The sequence below is a fragment of the Maudiozyma barnettii genome (genome assembly GCF_903064755.1).
Source record: "Maudiozyma barnettii strain CLIB 1767 genome assembly, contig: KABA2_01, whole genome shotgun sequence".
NCBI classification, from domain to species: Eukaryota; Fungi; Ascomycota; class Saccharomycetes; order Saccharomycetales; family Saccharomycetaceae; genus Maudiozyma; species Maudiozyma barnettii.
In genome coordinates this window covers 1,532,972-1,552,158 of record NW_024545238.1, presented here as the reverse complement: position 1 = coordinate 1,552,158, position 19,187 = coordinate 1,532,972, and the positions used below count along the sequence as shown (strand labels likewise).

General features: G+C 33.5%; 6 protein-coding genes across 6 annotated transcripts; 3 read left to right on the top strand and 3 right to left on the bottom strand.

Moving 5' to 3' along the window:
• Positions 1 to 820: 820 nt before the first annotated feature.
• On the bottom strand, positions 821 to 1,465 carry YPT1 (Rab family GTPase YPT1; the record flags this gene model as incomplete). The annotated part of the gene is made up of 1 exon (XM_041548586.1): positions 821 to 1,465. One exon carries the CDS (start codon positions 1,463 to 1,465, stop codon positions 821 to 823), a length of 645 nt encoding a protein of 214 aa, XP_041404520.1.
• Positions 1,466 to 2,454: 989 nt separating this feature from the next.
• Positions 2,455 to 3,807, top strand: TUB2 (beta-tubulin; the record flags this gene model as incomplete). The annotated part of the gene is made up of 1 exon (XM_041548585.1): positions 2,455 to 3,807. One exon carries the CDS (start codon positions 2,455 to 2,457, stop codon positions 3,805 to 3,807), a length of 1,353 nt encoding a protein of 450 aa, XP_041404519.1.
• A 2,190-nt stretch (positions 3,808 to 5,997) lies between these two features.
• On the top strand, positions 5,998 to 10,047 carry RPO41 (DNA-directed RNA polymerase; the record flags this gene model as incomplete). Its single annotated transcript, XM_041548584.1, has 1 exon — positions 5,998 to 10,047. One exon carries the CDS (start codon positions 5,998 to 6,000, stop codon positions 10,045 to 10,047), a length of 4,050 nt encoding a protein of 1,349 aa, XP_041404518.1.
• Positions 10,048 to 10,390: 343 nt separating this feature from the next.
• MOB2 (Mob2p) lies at positions 10,391 to 11,431 on the bottom strand (the record flags this gene model as incomplete). The annotated part of the gene is made up of 2 exons (XM_041548583.1): positions 10,391 to 11,285; positions 11,412 to 11,431. The coding sequence occupies 2 exons, from the start codon at positions 11,429 to 11,431 to the stop codon at positions 10,391 to 10,393; spliced, it is 915 nt and encodes a 304-aa protein (XP_041404517.1).
• Positions 11,432 to 13,408: 1,977 nt separating this feature from the next.
• Positions 13,409 to 16,846, top strand: MIL1 (Mil1p; the record flags this gene model as incomplete). The annotated part of the gene is made up of 1 exon (XM_041548582.1): positions 13,409 to 16,846. The coding sequence occupies one exon, from the start codon at positions 13,409 to 13,411 to the stop codon at positions 16,844 to 16,846; it is 3,438 nt and encodes a 1,145-aa protein (XP_041404516.1).
• A 289-nt stretch (positions 16,847 to 17,135) lies between these two features.
• Positions 17,136 to 18,923, bottom strand: FRS1 (phenylalanine--tRNA ligase subunit beta; the record flags this gene model as incomplete). Its single annotated transcript, XM_041548581.1, has 1 exon — positions 17,136 to 18,923. The coding sequence occupies one exon, from the start codon at positions 18,921 to 18,923 to the stop codon at positions 17,136 to 17,138; it is 1,788 nt and encodes a 595-aa protein (XP_041404515.1).
• Between the last annotated feature and the right edge of the window lie 264 nt (positions 18,924 to 19,187).

Below are 19,187 nucleotides of genomic sequence, written 5' to 3'. Positions count from 1 at the left end.
AATCTAAGTTTATAAATAAATAGAAAAATGTAATGTGAAACGTGTGAAAGAAATAAACAACCAAATTTATATATTCTTAGAATATTATGTTCTCCTATTTTGAAAAAAACGAAAACTAAAAGAGACAGCAAATGAAAAACAAAATTGTACTAACAAACATTTCATACCTACACACATAGTCAATATATCTATCTATATGTATATTAATATGTGTTTTTCGTCCACTCCGCCCACTACTCTTACTGCGGCTTTCACTGACCCAAATTCTCGGATCATTTTATGCGATTTTGCATTCATTCGCCATATATAACATATAGATAGATAGATGTAGATAGATATAGTTGGTTAGGCTCAGTTGCTATAGATGAGACAACACACAAGTATAAAGATGACACACATATGAATAACATATGATATGTATATAACATTTAGAAATAAGAAATAAGAAACAGTACAGTACAATATTCTTAGCAGTTATATAGGGGCATTGAGTAAACTAGTTTATAGAGATACAGTACTCATCTCGTACCGAGTGATACTCTTTATAACTTGATGTAGTACAACAACTAATACATTCCATATAACCTTATAATCTTATACAACAACATCCATCATCTTATATAGATATATTTAAGGGATATACACTGCATCGTTTTAAATTATTGTTATTTATTCTTTTTTCTTTTATTTTTTAATTTAGTTTTAAGGGGAAAGTATAATATATTAGATATATATATATATATAGAAAGAGAGAAAATGAGATTTTGTTTAATAAAAAAACACGAAACGGTTAAACAGCAAGGTTTAAGTTCTTCTTTTATTAACAACAACCACTTGAAGAATTAGTTAAACTTTGACCATTCAAATTAACGTTTCCTTTATCATTTTTATTTGCATTATTACCATTTCCTTTCCCATTATTATCATCTGTTAATTTTTGTTTAGCCATACTTTCTTTAATTTGTTTAGCCATTGTTAAGAAAGCTTCTTCAACATTAGTGGAATCTAATGCACTTGTCTCTAAAAATGGCATATTATTAGCTTCAGCAAATTCTTTAGCAACATCGAATTCTACTACTCTTTTATCAGTCAAATCACATTTATTACCAACTAGTAATTTTAATACAGTTGAAGTGGCATAACGATCAATTTCTTGTAACCACATCTTAACACCATTAAAAGATTCTTGGTCTGTAATATCATAAACTATAATAATACCATGAGATCCACGATAATATGATGATGTAATCGTTCTAAATCTTTCTTGTCCAGCTGTATCCCAAATTTGTAATTTAACGGTCTTACCTTCTAATTCCACTGTTTTAATCTTAAAATCAACACCAATAGTGGAAATATAATCATTGGAATAAGTATCATCAGAAAATCTTAATAATAAACATGATTTACCAACACCGGAATTACCGATCAATAATAATTTAAATAAATAATCGTATTCACTGTTCATCTTTATATCTTTTCTATACTTTAATCTCCTTGTGCGTATCTTATATATATATATATATTTAAATAAACTACGAAGTATTCAAAATAATGTATCTACCCCTCCAGTATATATATAAGATAAATAGATGACTTTCTTTTCTGTATTTCAGTGTCTATCCATCCATCCATCTATCTCACACAATAATAATATTCCTGCTATGCGTCTATAATATTGAGCTCCCTCTCTCTGCCTCACACTTTTTGCTGTTATCTTCCTCTAAATATTTTTTTTGTTCCCTTTTTGAAAGACTGCAGTTATTGCGGTCGTGGCAAGTGATATACACCGTTCAATATGACAACACTTAACGCGTTTTGTCTCGCATTAATAATAATAATAATAAGAGATAGACAAGTATTTTGGGGCATTATTGCCTATTTGGGTAAGACCATAACAGATAACATATATACTAGTACTAATAATATACATATCTACAATCTCATAAATATATCTGCAATATCACATCGTGACTCGCCATCGTAATAATAGTAATATGATCTCTCTTCTCGATGTATTATTATGTATTATTATGTATTTGTGTGTATTTGCTTGTTTCCTTGTGTGTGGGTGTGTATTTTTTCTTTAGCAAAATTCGCTTCCCGTTTGACTACTACTACAATTACACTACGTTTTGAGCGTGTAACAAAACAAAACAAAACAAAAAAAGTTAAGAAAATATTGATTTCATAACAACGTGAGAAAGGATAAACTAATTTATTGTTATTATTACTATTTACATTATCTAAAACGCCTCACGAATTAACTTTATTGAATATACTTAATAGTAATAAACAGTCCGTATATACAATCCTTAATTCTAGTATTATTTGCTTCATTAAAAGAAGCATAACAATTGATCCCTCTGTCAAAATTAGAATATAAAAAGATTAGTATTCATATTTGCCAATATATATATACATATATTATTCATACCAACTTAACTAGAAAACTAAATGAGAGAAATTATTCATATATCCGCAGGTCAATGTGGTAATCAAATTGGTGCTGCCTTTTGGGAAACTATCTGTGGTGAACACGGTTTAGATAATAACGGTAACTATCATGGTACTTCTCATCTTCAAAGAGATAGATTAGGCGTTTACTTCAATGAAGCATCTTCAGGAAAATGGGTACCAAGATCTATTAATGTCGATTTGGAACCAGGTACCATTGACGCGGTACGTAATTCTAATATCGGTAATTTATTTAGACCTGATAACTATATTTATGGTCAATCTTCTGCAGGGAATGTTTGGGCTAAAGGTCATTACACTGAAGGTGCAGAATTGGTCGATACTGTCATGGATGTCATTAGAAGAGAAGCTGAAGGTTGTGACTCTTTACAAGGTTTCCAAATCACTCATTCCTTAGGTGGGGGTACAGGTTCAGGTATGGGTACTTTATTGATTTCAAGAATTAGAGAAGAATTCCCAGATAGAATGATGGCTACTTTCTCTGTCTTACCTTCTCCAAAGACTTCTGATACTGTCGTGGAACCTTATAATGCAACTCTTTCCGTACATCAGTTGATTGATCATTCAGATGAAACTTTCTGTATCGATAACGAAGCCCTATATAATATTTGTCAAAGAACTTTGAAATTGAATCAACCTTCTTATGGTGATTTGAATAATTTGGTATCAAGTGTTATGTCTGGTGTCACCACTTCGTTACGTTTCCCAGGTCAATTGAACTCAGATTTAAGAAAATTAGCTGTCAATTTGGTTCCTTTCCCAAGATTACATTTCTTCATGGTTGGCTACGCTCCTTTAACTGCTATCGGATCTCAATCATTTAGATCGTTAACTGTCCCTGAATTGACTCAACAAATGTTTGATTCTAAGAATATGATGGCTGCTTCTGATCCAAGACAAGGTAGATATTTGACTGTGGCTGCTTTCTTTAGAGGTAACGTCTCAGTTAAAGAAGTAGAAGATGAAATGCATAAAGTTCAAACTAGAAACTCAGATTATTTCGTAGAATGGATTCCAAATAATGTGCAGACTGCCGTATGTTCTGTAGCTCCTCAAGGGTTAGACATGGCTGCTACTTTTATTGGTAACTCCACCTCGATCCAAGAATTGTTCAAGAGAGTCGGTAATCAATTCACTGCTATGTTCAAGAGAAAAGCGTTCTTACATTGGTATACTAGTGAAGGTATGGATGAAATGGAATTCACTGAGGCTGAATCTAATATGAATGATTTGGTGAACGAATATCAACAATATCAAGATGCTACCGTTGAAGAAGATGGTGATGTTGAATACGAACAAGAAGAACAACCAATCCCTGAAAACTTTGAATGATCAGAGAAAGAAAAACAACAACAACAACATATTATATTCATATCTCACTCTTTTCTGCTTTATCGTTTATTGATGTTTTCTCTCTCTCAATAATATGAAAAGAAAGTGATAATGTAAAATAACTATGAAAAAAAAAGTGCCAAAATGAAAGAATATACATATATATTTGAATTATTTGCGATAATGGAGAGTGTGCAATGTTACATATCTCTCTAAATACCCTCTCCTGCCCATCTATATTATTTATCCTAGAATATAACATCAATATTGATTATCACTGTATATGTATCTAATAATAATAATAATAATAATAATAATAATAATAATAATAATAATAATCATTACTTCGGGAACTAGAGGTGTATGCGGATGCATATCATTTATTTATGATATGAATAACAAATAGTAATATATAGGTATTGTTTGTATTTTGTCATTGTACATATGTTGGGGTGCTAGAAGTTTATACAATTGACGTAATTATTACAATACCTGCCTCTTCGGATCTTCAGATCTACAGATGCAATAAATACAGTTATTGTCAGAAACGGCTAGTAACATTACCTTTTATACAGATTGAACTACATTTTCTTATCGGAATTATAAGTGAAATACCAAGGAACATATTTGATTGTTATATATGAAGGATTACGGATATTAACCGTTAAGGAATAAATCATTTTTAATACACTGGAACATTATCCATCACTATACCAATTCTATTTTGGTTTTTGATGACATTATTTACAATTTTTACTCCAATTATCCTTCTATATATATATATTTATTAGCGTATTTCCTTGTCCGGTAACCTCAACGACAGTACGCGGGGGCAGAAATAGCCAAGTGAAAGTGGGGAAATTAAACAGACAAATTGTTATAATAATATTGCAATTTCTACAAACAATGTTGTGAACTCCGCCTGAATAGTATAGAGTTTTTTTTTGTTAAAATATGTATGGTTTTAGTGGTTGATGCTCTTCTTCAGTTAAGAAAAATATGTTAATTATGTACTGCGAACGATATGAAGCTAAGCTATAAAACGTTTGCACAAGATCTTACTTTGATTCATTTATTGTTATTATTTTCTTACTTCTAACCTCGTAAATAAATATTAAACCAGGAAATGTCTTACCAACTACATTCTCAACACGGGTTGTGGGGAGAGGGGAGCAGATCAAGATGGTAATATGACATGAAACGTTATCCGATAACTTCAAAGGTCTAAATAGACATGGATCAACAACGTCACATTTGAGACTATCAAGGTAACGTTTTTCTCCATTATCAAAATTTCTCTGAAATATCTTATTTATTTATATTTCGATGTTTGACAGTAAGGAGTATTATCCTTTTACCGTGGTGCCCCCCAGGGTTCGGTTAACGTCACGAAAGACCAATAGGTCCAGGAGGAGCATTTCCTCATTTTCGTGAAAAGACATTTGAAAGCGCGCACTATCTAAATATAGGGCGTCATCAAAAAGGCGGTCGACACCCTAGTCACATGACTGTTATCACACGATACGAGCCCTCCTCCTCCACACAATAAACATTTCGTCGGAAGTTTTTTCAGCGGAGGACCCGCACCACACCGCAGTGCACCGCAGTGAAGCATATGCAATTTACTACTACCACTTTATAATGCGTTATAGCCATCAAAGCACCGCAGACAGAACAGAGTTACCTACGTAAATGAAAAGCATTTTATTTTCGGTGTGGAAGTGGGAAAATATTAATGAATGAATGAATGGCAATGATGCATAATTTAGAGACACACAACACACCAACAAACGACGATTTTCTACCGATTCTTTCGACACTTTTTTTACATAGCTATTTTAATAAGTTGTCCAAACTTTGATTCAGACGCTTATTTCGCAGATTTATATTTGGTTTCTGGGTGTCTACATACGCCGATCCATGTGTATACACTTTTAAGGAAATAAGCTATTGATAATACTACTTCTTTGTGTGTGTTTTGTATACTAATTAATTAGCTAGGAATACCCTTTTTTCATTATTGTTATTGTTGCTCTCTTTTTAGGTTCTGAAAATATCCTTAATACCAGTTTCCATCAATATATACATACACATCCAACCTGTTTGCATCCGCTCCATTATCATATTATTTTTCCCTAATACCCATATATATAGATCTATACATATATACATCACTAGAACTGAATTGCCATGTTAAGATTAGCTATCAAACCTCGTTGTCAGTCGGCTACAATAACAAACAGACTTATCCATTCACAATGTATTCAAATCAGAAACATCACAACGAAAAACTCTGTCCTTAGAGACAATATGTCCATCATATCAGACACTAGGACTTCAACGATCCAGCCGCCAGACGCAGTATATCAACAATCTTTCCTAAGACCCACCTTCTTAAAGTCTAATAGTAGACCACAGGATAATATTAGTGCAGAGTTTAAACTATTCACAGGAACACAGAATAGTGTGTCGTTGACTATGGCCGATAAGAGAGACGTCATGAGTCTGTGGTCTCTGTTGGAGGCTTGTTTACAATCAAATTATACCGAAAGATCTTTCTCTATATTGAAATCCTTGTATGAAATTGAATCTCATAGAAAGACATTTATCGACGATTATAATTATTATTTTAATCATATATCCAAGGATTTTAAAACTGTCAAAGCAATGAGTGATAAATTGCAAAAGGATTTGACAATAAATTTCCCAGATGTTCAACCAAATGATAAAACTGTAGCGATTTTGCTTCATCACACGCTGCAGTTAGCTAGGGAAAGTAAAACAAATAGTAACAATATGAATAATTCAACAAAACAAAACTTGGAATTATTCTTTTCAATGAGTTCTAGTGGATTTAAAAAGATTTGTTCAAATATGGATATCTTAACACTGGATGATTATAAAATTTTGCATTTAGATTTAGATATGATTAGAGATTATCATATCCCAGCTAATATTAGAGATCTAGTGACGAAGATGAGTAAATCGGTGGAAAATGTTACTATGGAGAAAACTGATGAGACAATCGAAGAAACACATCTGAACAATACAGTGGCAAACACAACTAATCTTGTAAATAATACTATTGCTACTACTACTACTAGTACTACTAGTGCGACTGCGACTGCGACTGCGACTGCTACCGGTTCAGAACCATCGATGAAATTAGATGAAGGTGTTAAAACTGTGGAAAAGGATGCCACTAAATTGGTGAATGTTGATACTCTTGGTATGAAAGTCATTAGACATACATTATACGGTTTATCATTGAATGAAGAACAAAAAGAAAAAATTGCGCATTTTAATTTTGAAGAGTCTGATAATGTTTTCGATGCAAATAAAAAGAAAGCCATTGATTTCTTTGACATGTATAGGAACTTGAAGACAGATGAAGAAAGAAAATTATTTGAAGCTACTTTAGAAGATTTGAATCAAAATAGACAACAAACATTAGAAGTTAGAGCTACCGATGCAGCCAAAGAACGTTGGAAGCATGATTTTGAAGAGGCCAAAGCAAGAGGTGACATATCCATTCAGAAATCATTGAATTCAAAACTTTGGAAATGGTATACAGAGATGTTACCAATATTGAAAGAAGAAATCGATAATTGTAAGAGATATTTAAATCAGGATACCGTTACAAAAGCTGCACCAAATAGGTCAGATTATGCTCCATATTTAACTTTGGTTGATCCCGAAAAGATGTGTGTCATTGTCATTCTTGAATTATTAAAACTTAATTCCACTGGTGGTATCTCAGAAGGTATGAGAACAGCAAGAGCTGTTATATCTGCAGGGAAATCTATCGAAATGGAATTTAGATCTGAACAACTCCTAAAGAATGAGTCATACCTATTGAAAGATATAAACAAGAAATCTAATGAATTTAAGCAATATGTTCGTAACGCCAAAAAGTCATTAAGATCATTGAAATTAGATGAATCCAAGATTATATGGCCGCAACAAATTCGTGCAAAAGTTGGTTCAGTGTTAATTTCAATGCTAATTCAAGTGGCAAGAGTACCAGTTGAAGGCAGAGACCCTATCAGTGGCGAAAAAGTCTTTGGAGACGCACCTGCATTCTCACATAGTTACCAATATCATAATGGTGTAAAATTAGGTGTTATTAGAATCCATCCTGCATTAATTCATCAATTAAATGGTGAACGATTGATGGCATCGGTACAACCTCAATTATTACCAATGCTTGTCAAACCTCGTCCTTGGGTTAATTGGAAGTCTGGTGGTTATTATTATTCTCAATCTAACCTGGTCAGAACCAAGGATTCTCCGGAACAAATGGCATATATTGAAGCAGCTTCAAAAGCTAATACTATAGATAAAATTTATGATGGTTTGAACGTTCTAGGTGAGACATCATGGACTGTTAACAAAAGAATATTTGATGTTGTCTCAAAAATCTGGAATAATGGGAAGCCATTTTTAGAAATTCCAGGTATTCAAACAACCCCAGAATACCTACCTCAACCTGCATCTGATGCTGATCCGTCTGTAGTTAATACATGGAAACAAAATAACAGAGACATAGCAAATGCTTTTGCGGCAAGTAGATCAATGAGATGTGACATGAATTATAAACTAGAGATTGCTAGAGCATTTTTAGGTGAAAAATTTTATTTCCCACATAATATGGACTTCCGTGGGCGTGCATATCCTTTGTCACCACATTTTAATCACTTGGGTAATGACATGAGTAGAAGTTTGTTGATTTTCTGGAAAGGTAAGAGATTGGGAACTGAAGGTTTACGTTGGTTAAAGGTTCACCTTGCAAATCTATACGGTATTAATAAAATTCCGATTGAAGGTCGTGTCCAGTTTGTTGAAGATCATATGGATGAAATTAGAGATGCTGTTGAAAATCCTTTGGATGGTAAATTTAAATGGTGGCAGTCTGCTGACAAACCATGGCAAACATTGGCTACCTGTATTGAATTAGTTGAGGCTATGAAGCTTGACAATCCAGAGGAATTTATCTCTCATCAACCTGTTCATCAAGATGGTACTTGTAACGGTCTACAACATTACGCTGCTCTTGGTGGTGATATGGTTGGTGCCTCTCAGGTCAATTTAATTCCAGATACCAAACCTAATGATGTTTATATGCATGTCGCTAATATTGTTAAAGCAAATTTACAAAAAAAAGTTGAAACTAACCCTGATGATGAGTTCGCAAAGTTCTTCATTGAGAAATTAAATCGAAAAATCGTCAAACAAACAGTTATGACACATGTTTATGGTGTTACTCTAATTGGTGCAACTTTACAGATTGACAAACAGATCCACGATATGATAGGTGATAGAACATTATCCTTAAAATATTCCAAGTATTTAGCTACAGCTGTATTTGAAGCTATTCGTCAATCATTCCAAGGTGCTCATTTAATTCAAGATTGGTTAGGAGAATGTTGTAATAGAATTTCTAAATCAATAAGATTAGATTTAGATAAGAAATCCATTGGGAAAGGCCAGAAACCAGAGTTCATGACTTCTATTATCTGGACAACCCCATTAAATTTACCGATTGTGCAACCATATCGTGAAGTCAGCAAGAAACAAGTGAACACGAACCTCCAAACTGTTTTTATCAGTGATCCATTTGCTGTTAATAAAATCAATGCACGTAGACAGAAGGCTGGTTTCCCACCTAACTTTATTCATTCTTTGGATGCTTCTCATATGTTAATGTCTGCCACCAAATGTAGAGAGGATGGGCTAGAATTTGCATCAGTACATGATTCATATTGGACCCATGCTTCTGATATTATTACAATGAATAAGAATTTAAGAGAACAATTTGTTGCATTACATGAAGTTGATTTAATTGAAAGGTTAAAGGATGAGTTTGATGAAAGATATAGAAATTATGTGCAAATATCTAAAATTCCAAAATCCAGTGATATGGCGGCTGAAATCATGGCACAAAAAGATAAAATGGCTGCTAAATTAGGAAGAGCAGTCACATATGCAGATGAACTAAAATTTGAACAAGAACGTCTAGCACTTTTGAACTCAGAGTCGGAGGATGATGTAAAGATAGGTGAAAAGATGGTTACTACAATTTCTTTGGCGAAAGGTAGTGAAGATCTATTTTCAGCTAAAGAGAGGAAGGGTGATAAAAACATGTTGGTTATCTTAACAACTTTGGAGTTACCTGAAATTCCAGCAAAGGGTGATTTTGATGTTGCCAATGTTAAGGATAGTACATACTTCTTTTCATGAAGAATTGTTTTGATATTCTGATATCCCCCACACTCATAGATGTATTTTATTTTTCCTGTTCTCATTTTTGCATTAAAGTGTTTTCACAGATACACTGTAGCACGACATATTTTTTTTATTGTTCACGATCTTAATTATAGTTCAAGCATCGCATCCGTATCAAAAACAAGTTTGGTATACCATCATAGTATATTTAAACGTTCTCATTTAAACTATATTTGTTACAAAAAACGTTAATATATATCGATAAAAACATTACATGTAAATAATAACATATATGAACTTATTCCATTTTATCAATCGCATTTTCATTAGTATATATATATATATATATATTATCCATCTAGGTTATAATAATCTTTCCTTGCTTTTCAAAATTCTCAATTAATAAAATTAGTGGTGTCATTTCCTTTCTATCAATAATGGTAAACTCCTTTGAAAAACTAATAAAATGAGCAAAAAAAGAATTCCAATGTGCCTCTAATGAAAGATGGACAATTTTATCAAAATGATGGTGATAAATATGTGCAAATACTCTAAACATTTGGACCATAATTCTTTGTACATCTCTTAAAAATTCTTGTGGGAATGGAATGTTATCCTTTGTTGGGAATAAATGTTTATCCGTAACTTTATTGTTTATCCAAGTTAAAGCCAAATCGATATACTGACTAGCAGGTAATGAAACTTGTCTATTGTTAGCATCTAACCATAAATAATCTGTGTGAGGGCCTGCATTCATCGTTGGGTAAGCATCAGGTGTAACATATTCTGCAATTACACCATAGAATTGGTTCAAATTAGTGAAGAATTCGAATACGTTTAAAGCTATCCATTCTCCAATGTCTACATATTTCGGAAGTTGAACAATTGTCTTAAATGAACCCTTTACCAAGGCAGTCCTTACAAATGGTTCACTAAGGAACATAATTTGTTGAGATTGTGACTGTGTACGTTCCGGTGAGGAACTTTGTGTATTATGAGAATGTTGTTGTTGTTGTTGTTGCTGAAGTTGTTGTTGTTGTTGTGGCGGACGATGATGTGATGCATGAGAAGCTGGATAACTACCTTGTGAATTTCTCTTTGGTGAATGATTTTTCCGTAATGATAATTTCGAGTTGGAATTGTGTGGACTAGAATATATAGATGATAAGTTTGGTGGTGCAGGTTGACTTATAGCAGTTGGTGGTGATTGTCCTTGTTGATTCTTATTCTTTTTCGAATTTCTTCCAAAACCTCTGCAAATAAAAATATAGATTGCATAAAAAATACATGCAATAAAATATTGTTAGTAAAATAAATTGAAAGATAATTGATTTTAGATATGGGATCATTTAAAAATCTCAAAAAGAAAAATAACATACTTAAAATTAAAAAATGACATGGTGTATGAATATGATTGTTATCGTTGTGCTAGTTCTCTTATATTTTTGGACAGGTCCAATATCTCTTATGGAAATGCAAAAAGGGATAATATGAGTACAAATATACTTATATGTAAGACTGTTGATATGTAGATCACGATCAGATCAGATCAAAATTCCTGATGATGGAGTGGAAATTTAGAAACCCTTTTGCAGTTAGTTGTTGATATTTTCTTGAAATGAAAAAAATTGAAAAGTTCGCGAATTTTTCAATTTTTTAAGCGCAGAAGATATTCTTTGGCGCTGTTTGTTATAGATTATACTACTAAAGTACTTTAAACAATATGTATATATTTCAGTTTTGATGTGTGCTAGAACTAGTTTGTGAATGGTGATGCTATGTTCACAGTAACAAGTGCTAAGCATCTTGATGGAGGATATAGTCTTCTCTTGCAAACGTTTTTGTTGGATCTCTTTCAATGGTGGAAGATTGAATTAAAATTATCTGTAAGAATGTACCACATTTTAAGGATTATTTTGTTCTGGTTTTTTAAAAAAGATAAATTTTTTGTAAAATGTCATATTTTACTGATATACTTGCAGTAAAAACTGAAGAAAATATTATATACTTATATAATTACGTGACTAATCTGAAGTACAAAAAGCAACTTGGTTCGTTTTTTGAAGGGATTTCAACCTTACGTATTTCAACGTAGCTAGCTCTAATTCTTGGAGAGGATTTCAGAAATTATTTCAGTTTATCAACCTATCCTGAGAGATCTTCAAATTGTTTATTTAGCTAACACTCTTCAAAATAGGATCCTGGGTATGTGCTTGGCATCTGATATAAAATATTTATGTGTCATTATTCAAGATATTTGAGCAACTTTCTAGGCCAAAATTTAAATTTTCTATTAGAGTCAAGTTATTGCCATTATTTTATTAAAAGTATTATATTCTGACAATAAGGAAAACAAGGGTGCAAATAGTTCATCGAAAGTTGTTTCATTTCCTTGTTTGTCCTATTGAATTCATTTTTCTCATCAATGTCATATTTCCGTTGAATAGACTTTTGTGCATTCCCAGATGATTGATCCTTTATTTTAATGTAGGTCCCACATATTTTGTATTCGAGTAATTCAAAGTTGTATTCATTCTTAAATAATAAATCAAGATTTGCTGTCATCTCGTTGTTTTCATTTTCTGTGGGTTTGATTAATTGCCTAAAGTTCTATCGATGTTAGGTAAAGGTGATCTTGTCAATAGTATATCCTCATTATCTATGTCATCACATATATCGTCGTCTGATTGTTGTGCTATCTCATTGGTATTATTTTTCGTCTTCCCCAGGAATGCTAGGGATGTAGGAAGCTTTCTCTTCTTAATTCTACCATTGTGTTCAAATAGTTTGATGTATTGAAGATTTGTTTCTCTACGTTTGTTGTGTAGTGATACCACTAAGTTCTATATATTTTACGTGAATATGTTGATTTAATACTGTTTGTGTATAATTGCCCAGATCCCACGAAAAGCCATTGGGTTGCACTCACTCACCGGCATTCTCATAGTGTTATTCTTCTTAATTACTGAGCAGCGCCTCACCACCAACAAATTTCTATGGTGAAGCGAGAATTCTAAATCTGGAGACGTCTATTTTCATTTTGTTTAACAGGAAAGATGATGATTAGAACAAAGGATAAATTGATATTTGGTCGTTAATCGATATTATTACTTTGATCTTTAAGCCGTTAGACGTTTATTAAATACTAAGGTATCTGTTTGGGTTTAATATTGTTTGGAGAAAAAGCTTTCGAGACATAGAAATCACGGCTGTCATCACTGGGATAAGAAACATTAAGGTTCGTTTAAGGATAAGGAACTTTGTTTTAAGATCGATTACGTTTTTGAGATTGTTCGATATTAATATTAACATATAAGTTAGCGTTTTTGAAATAACTGACAGGAATAAAAAGTTTGAACGAAAAGTCACCACAATAATGTCTTCGAAAGATTTAGGTGGTCGTATAAGGGATAGTTATAATAATTATGTTGATGACGACGACGAAGATTTAGGTTTGCAATTGAAAGGACTAAAGATTACTAAACGTAGTAACCCAGAGACAATAATTAATATGCAAACTGACACAGACAATGAATATTTGCAGGCATCTCACGTTTTGAATGATGATGAATTTGATCTCGGCGGCAGTTATTCTCAACCGGTTGTTGATGTAAATCCATTTAATGATACTAATGAAATAAAATCATCAACAGACAACATGACCAGTGATACTAATGACACTGATAATATTATTAATAATAATACGGCGAATGTACTCACTGATTCGATACCCAAAATATTAGGTAGAGAACCAGATATTATATTACATGATCAAGAAAACAATAATGTATTTGGTTCATCCGAGGATGATGTGTTAGAGATACGATATAATTCCGGAGCCGAAACTGATTCAGATCATGATCTTGGATATGACCCTACTAAAGGACAAATAGCTAACACCAGCACTAACTTTATGGAAGATAAAGCTGATAATGATAATAATCACAACAATAATAGCGATAGTGATAGCGATAGCGATTGGGATACTGTTCCTGCTGTGGCATCTTACGATATTTATAATGATAAAGGTGAATTACAATTGAAACCATATAATGAAGAAGAAGATCGAAAACCTCGTCAACAAAACATATCTTCAACGGGACTACCTAATGATAAACAACAGCCCGACCCGAATATAGGTACACAATCTAATGCAAATACTTTTCAATACACTAAAATAGCTGTCGAGGCACAAGCCCAACGGTCTTATAAAACAAATAAGAAAACAGATTTTTTGTTTGAACATAAAAAATTGCTAAAGATGAAAAATGGGAGTAGTAATCTTTCTTCAAATTCAATTAATGCATCAACAGATTCTTTAATAAGATCAAAATCTAATTCATTAGGAATATACAGTAGTAATAATAATAGCAAGGCTGATGATAATGATGATGATTATTATGATGAATATGAAGATGACATCGAGCCAGCTGATGACCTCAATAGGGAAGCGCAGTTGAGCATAACAAGGTTACTTTTGGATGATGTTGAGAAATTTGCATACCTTGGTGCAGTAAATGTTATTGCTAATCAAATGTGTACAGAATTGGCAACAATGTGTCTTTGTATAGAGATTAAATCTCATAAAAAGTTGGCTCAAAGATTACAATTTACTCAGAAGGATATGGCTGCATGGAAAACTGCAACTTTGACAAGATTATACAACCATTTAGATGTCTTGGATGAAGAAGTTGAAATGATTGAAAAATTATCACTTCATAAGATTCAAGTAAGCGATTTATTGAAATGTTTGAAGACGACACAGGATATGGATAATCCATGGGAAAATAAAGAAGAACAAAAAAGAGACTGTAAGGATTCAACTGAAGAACAAGATAATGATATTATTGATGATGCTAAAAATGTCAAAGATTCAGCAGATGTTGATATAACTTCGTTAGCAACAGAACAAACTGCTGATGATATTACAAACGACACGAAGAAAGATAGTATTGTTGTCGCATCTGAACCCACACAAGTCATAAATCCCGATGCCATTAAAGATAAGAATAAGTTAAAAGTTGATGTTGCATGGACTGTGATTTGTGATTTGTTTTTAGTATTATTGCAGAACTCATCGTATGATGCTAGATCAAGAACTTTATTGATACGTTTTGCTGAAGCTTTGGACATATCTAATTTAGAGATATGTGAATTTGAAAAGAGGGTAACAGATTCTTTGGATATGGAACAAGCCACAGAAGACCAAGTATGGAACGAAGAAAAATTTATGAAGGATCGTAGAACGAAAAAGAGAAGAAAGAAGATGGCCTACGTCGGTCTTGCAATGGTTGGGGGTTCATTGGTATTGGGTCTTAGTGGAGGCCTGTTGGCTCCTGTTATTGGTGCCGGTTTGGCTGCAGGTCTAACCACTGTAGGTATTACAGGTGCTTCAGGGTTTCTGACAGGTGTAGGTGGTACTGCTGTAGTTGCAGTCTCCAGCACAGCTATTGGGGCTAATATAGGTGCAAGAGGTATGAATAAGAGAATGGGTAGTGTCCGGACATTTGAATTCAAACCCCTGCATAACAATCGTCGGGTAAATTTAATTTTGAGTGTATCTGGTTGGATTATGGGTAAACAGGATGATGTGAGATTACCCTTCTCTACTGTTGATCCTGTGGAAGGTGATTTATATTCTTTGTATTGGGAGCCTGAAATGTTAGCTTCGATGGGTCAAACTATTGGTATTGTTGCGAGTGAAGTTTTTACGCAAACTCTCCAACAAGTTCTAGGTGCCACAATTCTAGCAGGTTTGATGACAGCTATTCAGTGGCCCATGGCATTATCCAAACTAGGGTATATTATTGATAACCCATGGAATGTCTCACTTGATAGAGCATGGAATGCAGGTCTAATTTTAGCGGATACATTAAGATCAAGAAATCTTGGTGAAAGACCTGTTACGTTAGTCGGATTCTCTTTGGGTGCTGCAGTTATACATTCTTGCTTGGTTGAACTCTGTAAAAAGAAAGCTTTAGGGTTAGTTGAAGATGTATTTTTATTTGGGACCCCTGTTGTTAGAAAAAAGGAGGAGTTAGTAATGGCAAGATCTGTGGTTAGTGGAAGATTCGTCAGTGGATACTCGAGTAAAGATTGGGTTTTGGCATATTTGTTTCGTGCTACTGCTGGTGGTTTCATGGCCATTATGGGTATTTCTCCGATAGAAGATGTGGAGGGTATCGAGAATTTTGACTGTACTGAGCTTGTTGATGGTCACATGGCATACCGTCAAAACATGCCAAAATTGTTGAAGAAGTTAGGGATAGCAGTCTTGAGTGATGAGTTTGTAGAAATCGAAGAAGCTATGGATCCGGAAGAAGCAAGAAGACATAGAAAATTGGTTAGGGATGTTGATGCGGCACAAAAGAAATTATCATCAAAAAAGAAACATAGCAGTTGGATGCCAAGTTGGATTAAACCAAAGAAATCAAAATGGCGTGAAATGATGGAAGAGGCAGTTGAGGATAAGGATATAAATGAAGAAGATGTAGAAAATGCAACAACTCCTCCGAATTCTATACCCAAAAAGAAAGATGCAGCTATTGTTGACCATGGGGCATTGATGTACGAATTTCAATTATTAAAAGCGGCAATGAGGAAGAAGGAAGAAGAAAGTGATGCACAAGAAGCCGGTAAAGAATCGGAAGATCTAGGGATAGATAAATCACAATCACTGCCGCATACACCAATAAACAGGTCCACGAATAATTTCCAACTTTTAAGTGCCGGTAGGACTGTTCTACCGGAAGATGATGAAGATGAAGATATAAATAAAAAAGGTATGACTTTTGAATTTCCCGACGATGTGTAGATGCATTTTTTTAATAGAGATATATAAAAACGAAGATAGACAAAAAAAATGTAATAATATTATAGAATTTTTTTTTTTATATTGAGCCAAATTCTTTTGTATTGTTGGTTCGATATTAGTTATATTATTATACCTTTTTTTTTTTCATGATTTATATACTTGTATATAAAGTATTATAGAAATAGTGATCACGTTAATAAATATATATGTCTTTTCACTATTTTGATATTTTGTGATGGTAAACTGTAGATGTTACATTGGGTTTCCTTATTATAATTTTCTGCATCATTCATAGGAATACTTCAGAGTTTAATTCAACATAAGAAGCAGCGAATGGGACATCAAAGTTGTTCATGACCTCTGGATGTAGAACACCGAGATGACCAATTTGTTGAGCCTTTTCACCTTCTTTACTTCTGAACATAACCTTAGCACCTCTACCTGGGAAATAAGTTTTAACAGAATCGTCTTGTTCTATCCAGTAACCTCTACCAGTGGTTGCGGCACCGTAATCAGCAATCCATTGTGTTCTAAAAGTTTGCATTATCTTACCCAAAAGGCCTTGAATGATTTCAAAACCAGAGTTCTTACCAACGTAGATAGCACCCCAGTGACGTTCGTTGTAAGCCTTTCTTTCAAGAGCTTCATTCTTGAAGACAACATCACCACTTTCAAAGACCTTAATTGGAAGTGTGTGTTTTCTGTTTTCCTTAACAGTCTTTAATAAACCTGGTAGCAAAGTCGTTCTAACAACTTGGTATTCTAGAGTCTTTGGATTGGCTAATTTAACGGCCTTTGTGTTGTCATCTTCAGTCTTTAAAAACTTGAAGTTTTCATCATGTGAACATAGGGTCAAAGCCATGACTTCTAACCAGGAAGCTTGGGAGGAGGCTAGTCTGAAAATGTCGGAAATTTTGTTAATTGGTAGAGCGGAAGCAACAAAGTTAGCATTGGACAATTGTTTACCCTTTGGTAGGTTGTTATAGCCGTAACCAATGGCGGCATCTTCCATGATATCACATGGATGTAGGATATCAGATCTGGTCATTGGGATGGAAACGCTTAGAACATTATTATCTTTTGGAGAAACGACAGCATGTAGGGATAGTTTCTTCAAACAAGCAGCAATTTCTTCTGGAGTTTGTTCAAGACCTAGAGCAGAGTTTATGTATGGAATAGAAACATCCATGACTCTTTCTTCAACCTTTGGAACCATCCGGGATTGACCATTGTGTTCAGAAACAATTTCAACTGGTTCAATGCTAAATTCTTCATCACAGTAGCGGGAAAACATAGCACATAAAGTATCTAGAACAATTTCAGCCTTTGTTTTGTCGGTGGCAGTGATATCAATAAAAACATTACGGGTCTCTAGAGAAATCTTAGAATGTTCTGAGTTAATCAATGGAGGTAAGGAACAGACAGTATCGTTGTCATCCATGATGACTGGGAAAACTGGGGAGTTTTCGATGATGTGAGTGAAACGACCGATGTTGTTCTTCTGTTCTGGGGATTTGTAAAATTCAATCAATTCTTCACCATTGAATTCTTTTGTTTGGTTCAATGGGACGAACTTAATGTCCTTTGGTGGTAGAGCTCTGTAATGGAATGGGCCCTTTACAGTGTCCAAATCGTGGGTACCCATAGCAACCAAAGATCTGTTTCTACATAAGTTGGAATGTAGCTTATCTTGAAGATTAATGAAAGAGGCATAAGATTCCTCAGTAAACTTAATATTTCTTAGAATTGCAGCTGAAGCATATGGTCTAATTTGTTCAGTTTCTTTATCGATGATCAACTTAGTGGTTGGTTTCAATAGTTTATATTTTGGAGTTTCAGCTCTACCCAGGTATTCATTAATGGATTGTGCAATACCTTCGATGCACAATAGATCGTAACGGTTGGCACCAATTTCAATTTTCAATTCAGGTTCTTCACCAGTCTTTAGAGCTTCCTCAGTTGTGTCTTCATCTAATTCAACACCAAATTCGAAACATAATTCATCGAATTCGTCATTGGTGTAATTCTTACCTAAAAGGTCGAATAATTGCTGCTTTTTAACAGAGATGGTAGGCATGGCAGTTGTTACTAAACACTGGTTTGTCTATAAGACTATTTCTAGTTATGATGATATATTTACACAAACAAATATAAAATTTTAAGTAAACAATATTTAAAATATGTTAATGATTTCTAGATATAGAATAAACTATATAAAAAGTGGATAATTCAAGAAATTGGTGAGGTCAACTGTCAAACGTAATATTCTTCTGTTTGACTGATCTCATGATTATGGCATTTTCATTTTCAATTTTTTTTTTTCGCTTTTGTTTGCTTTTCT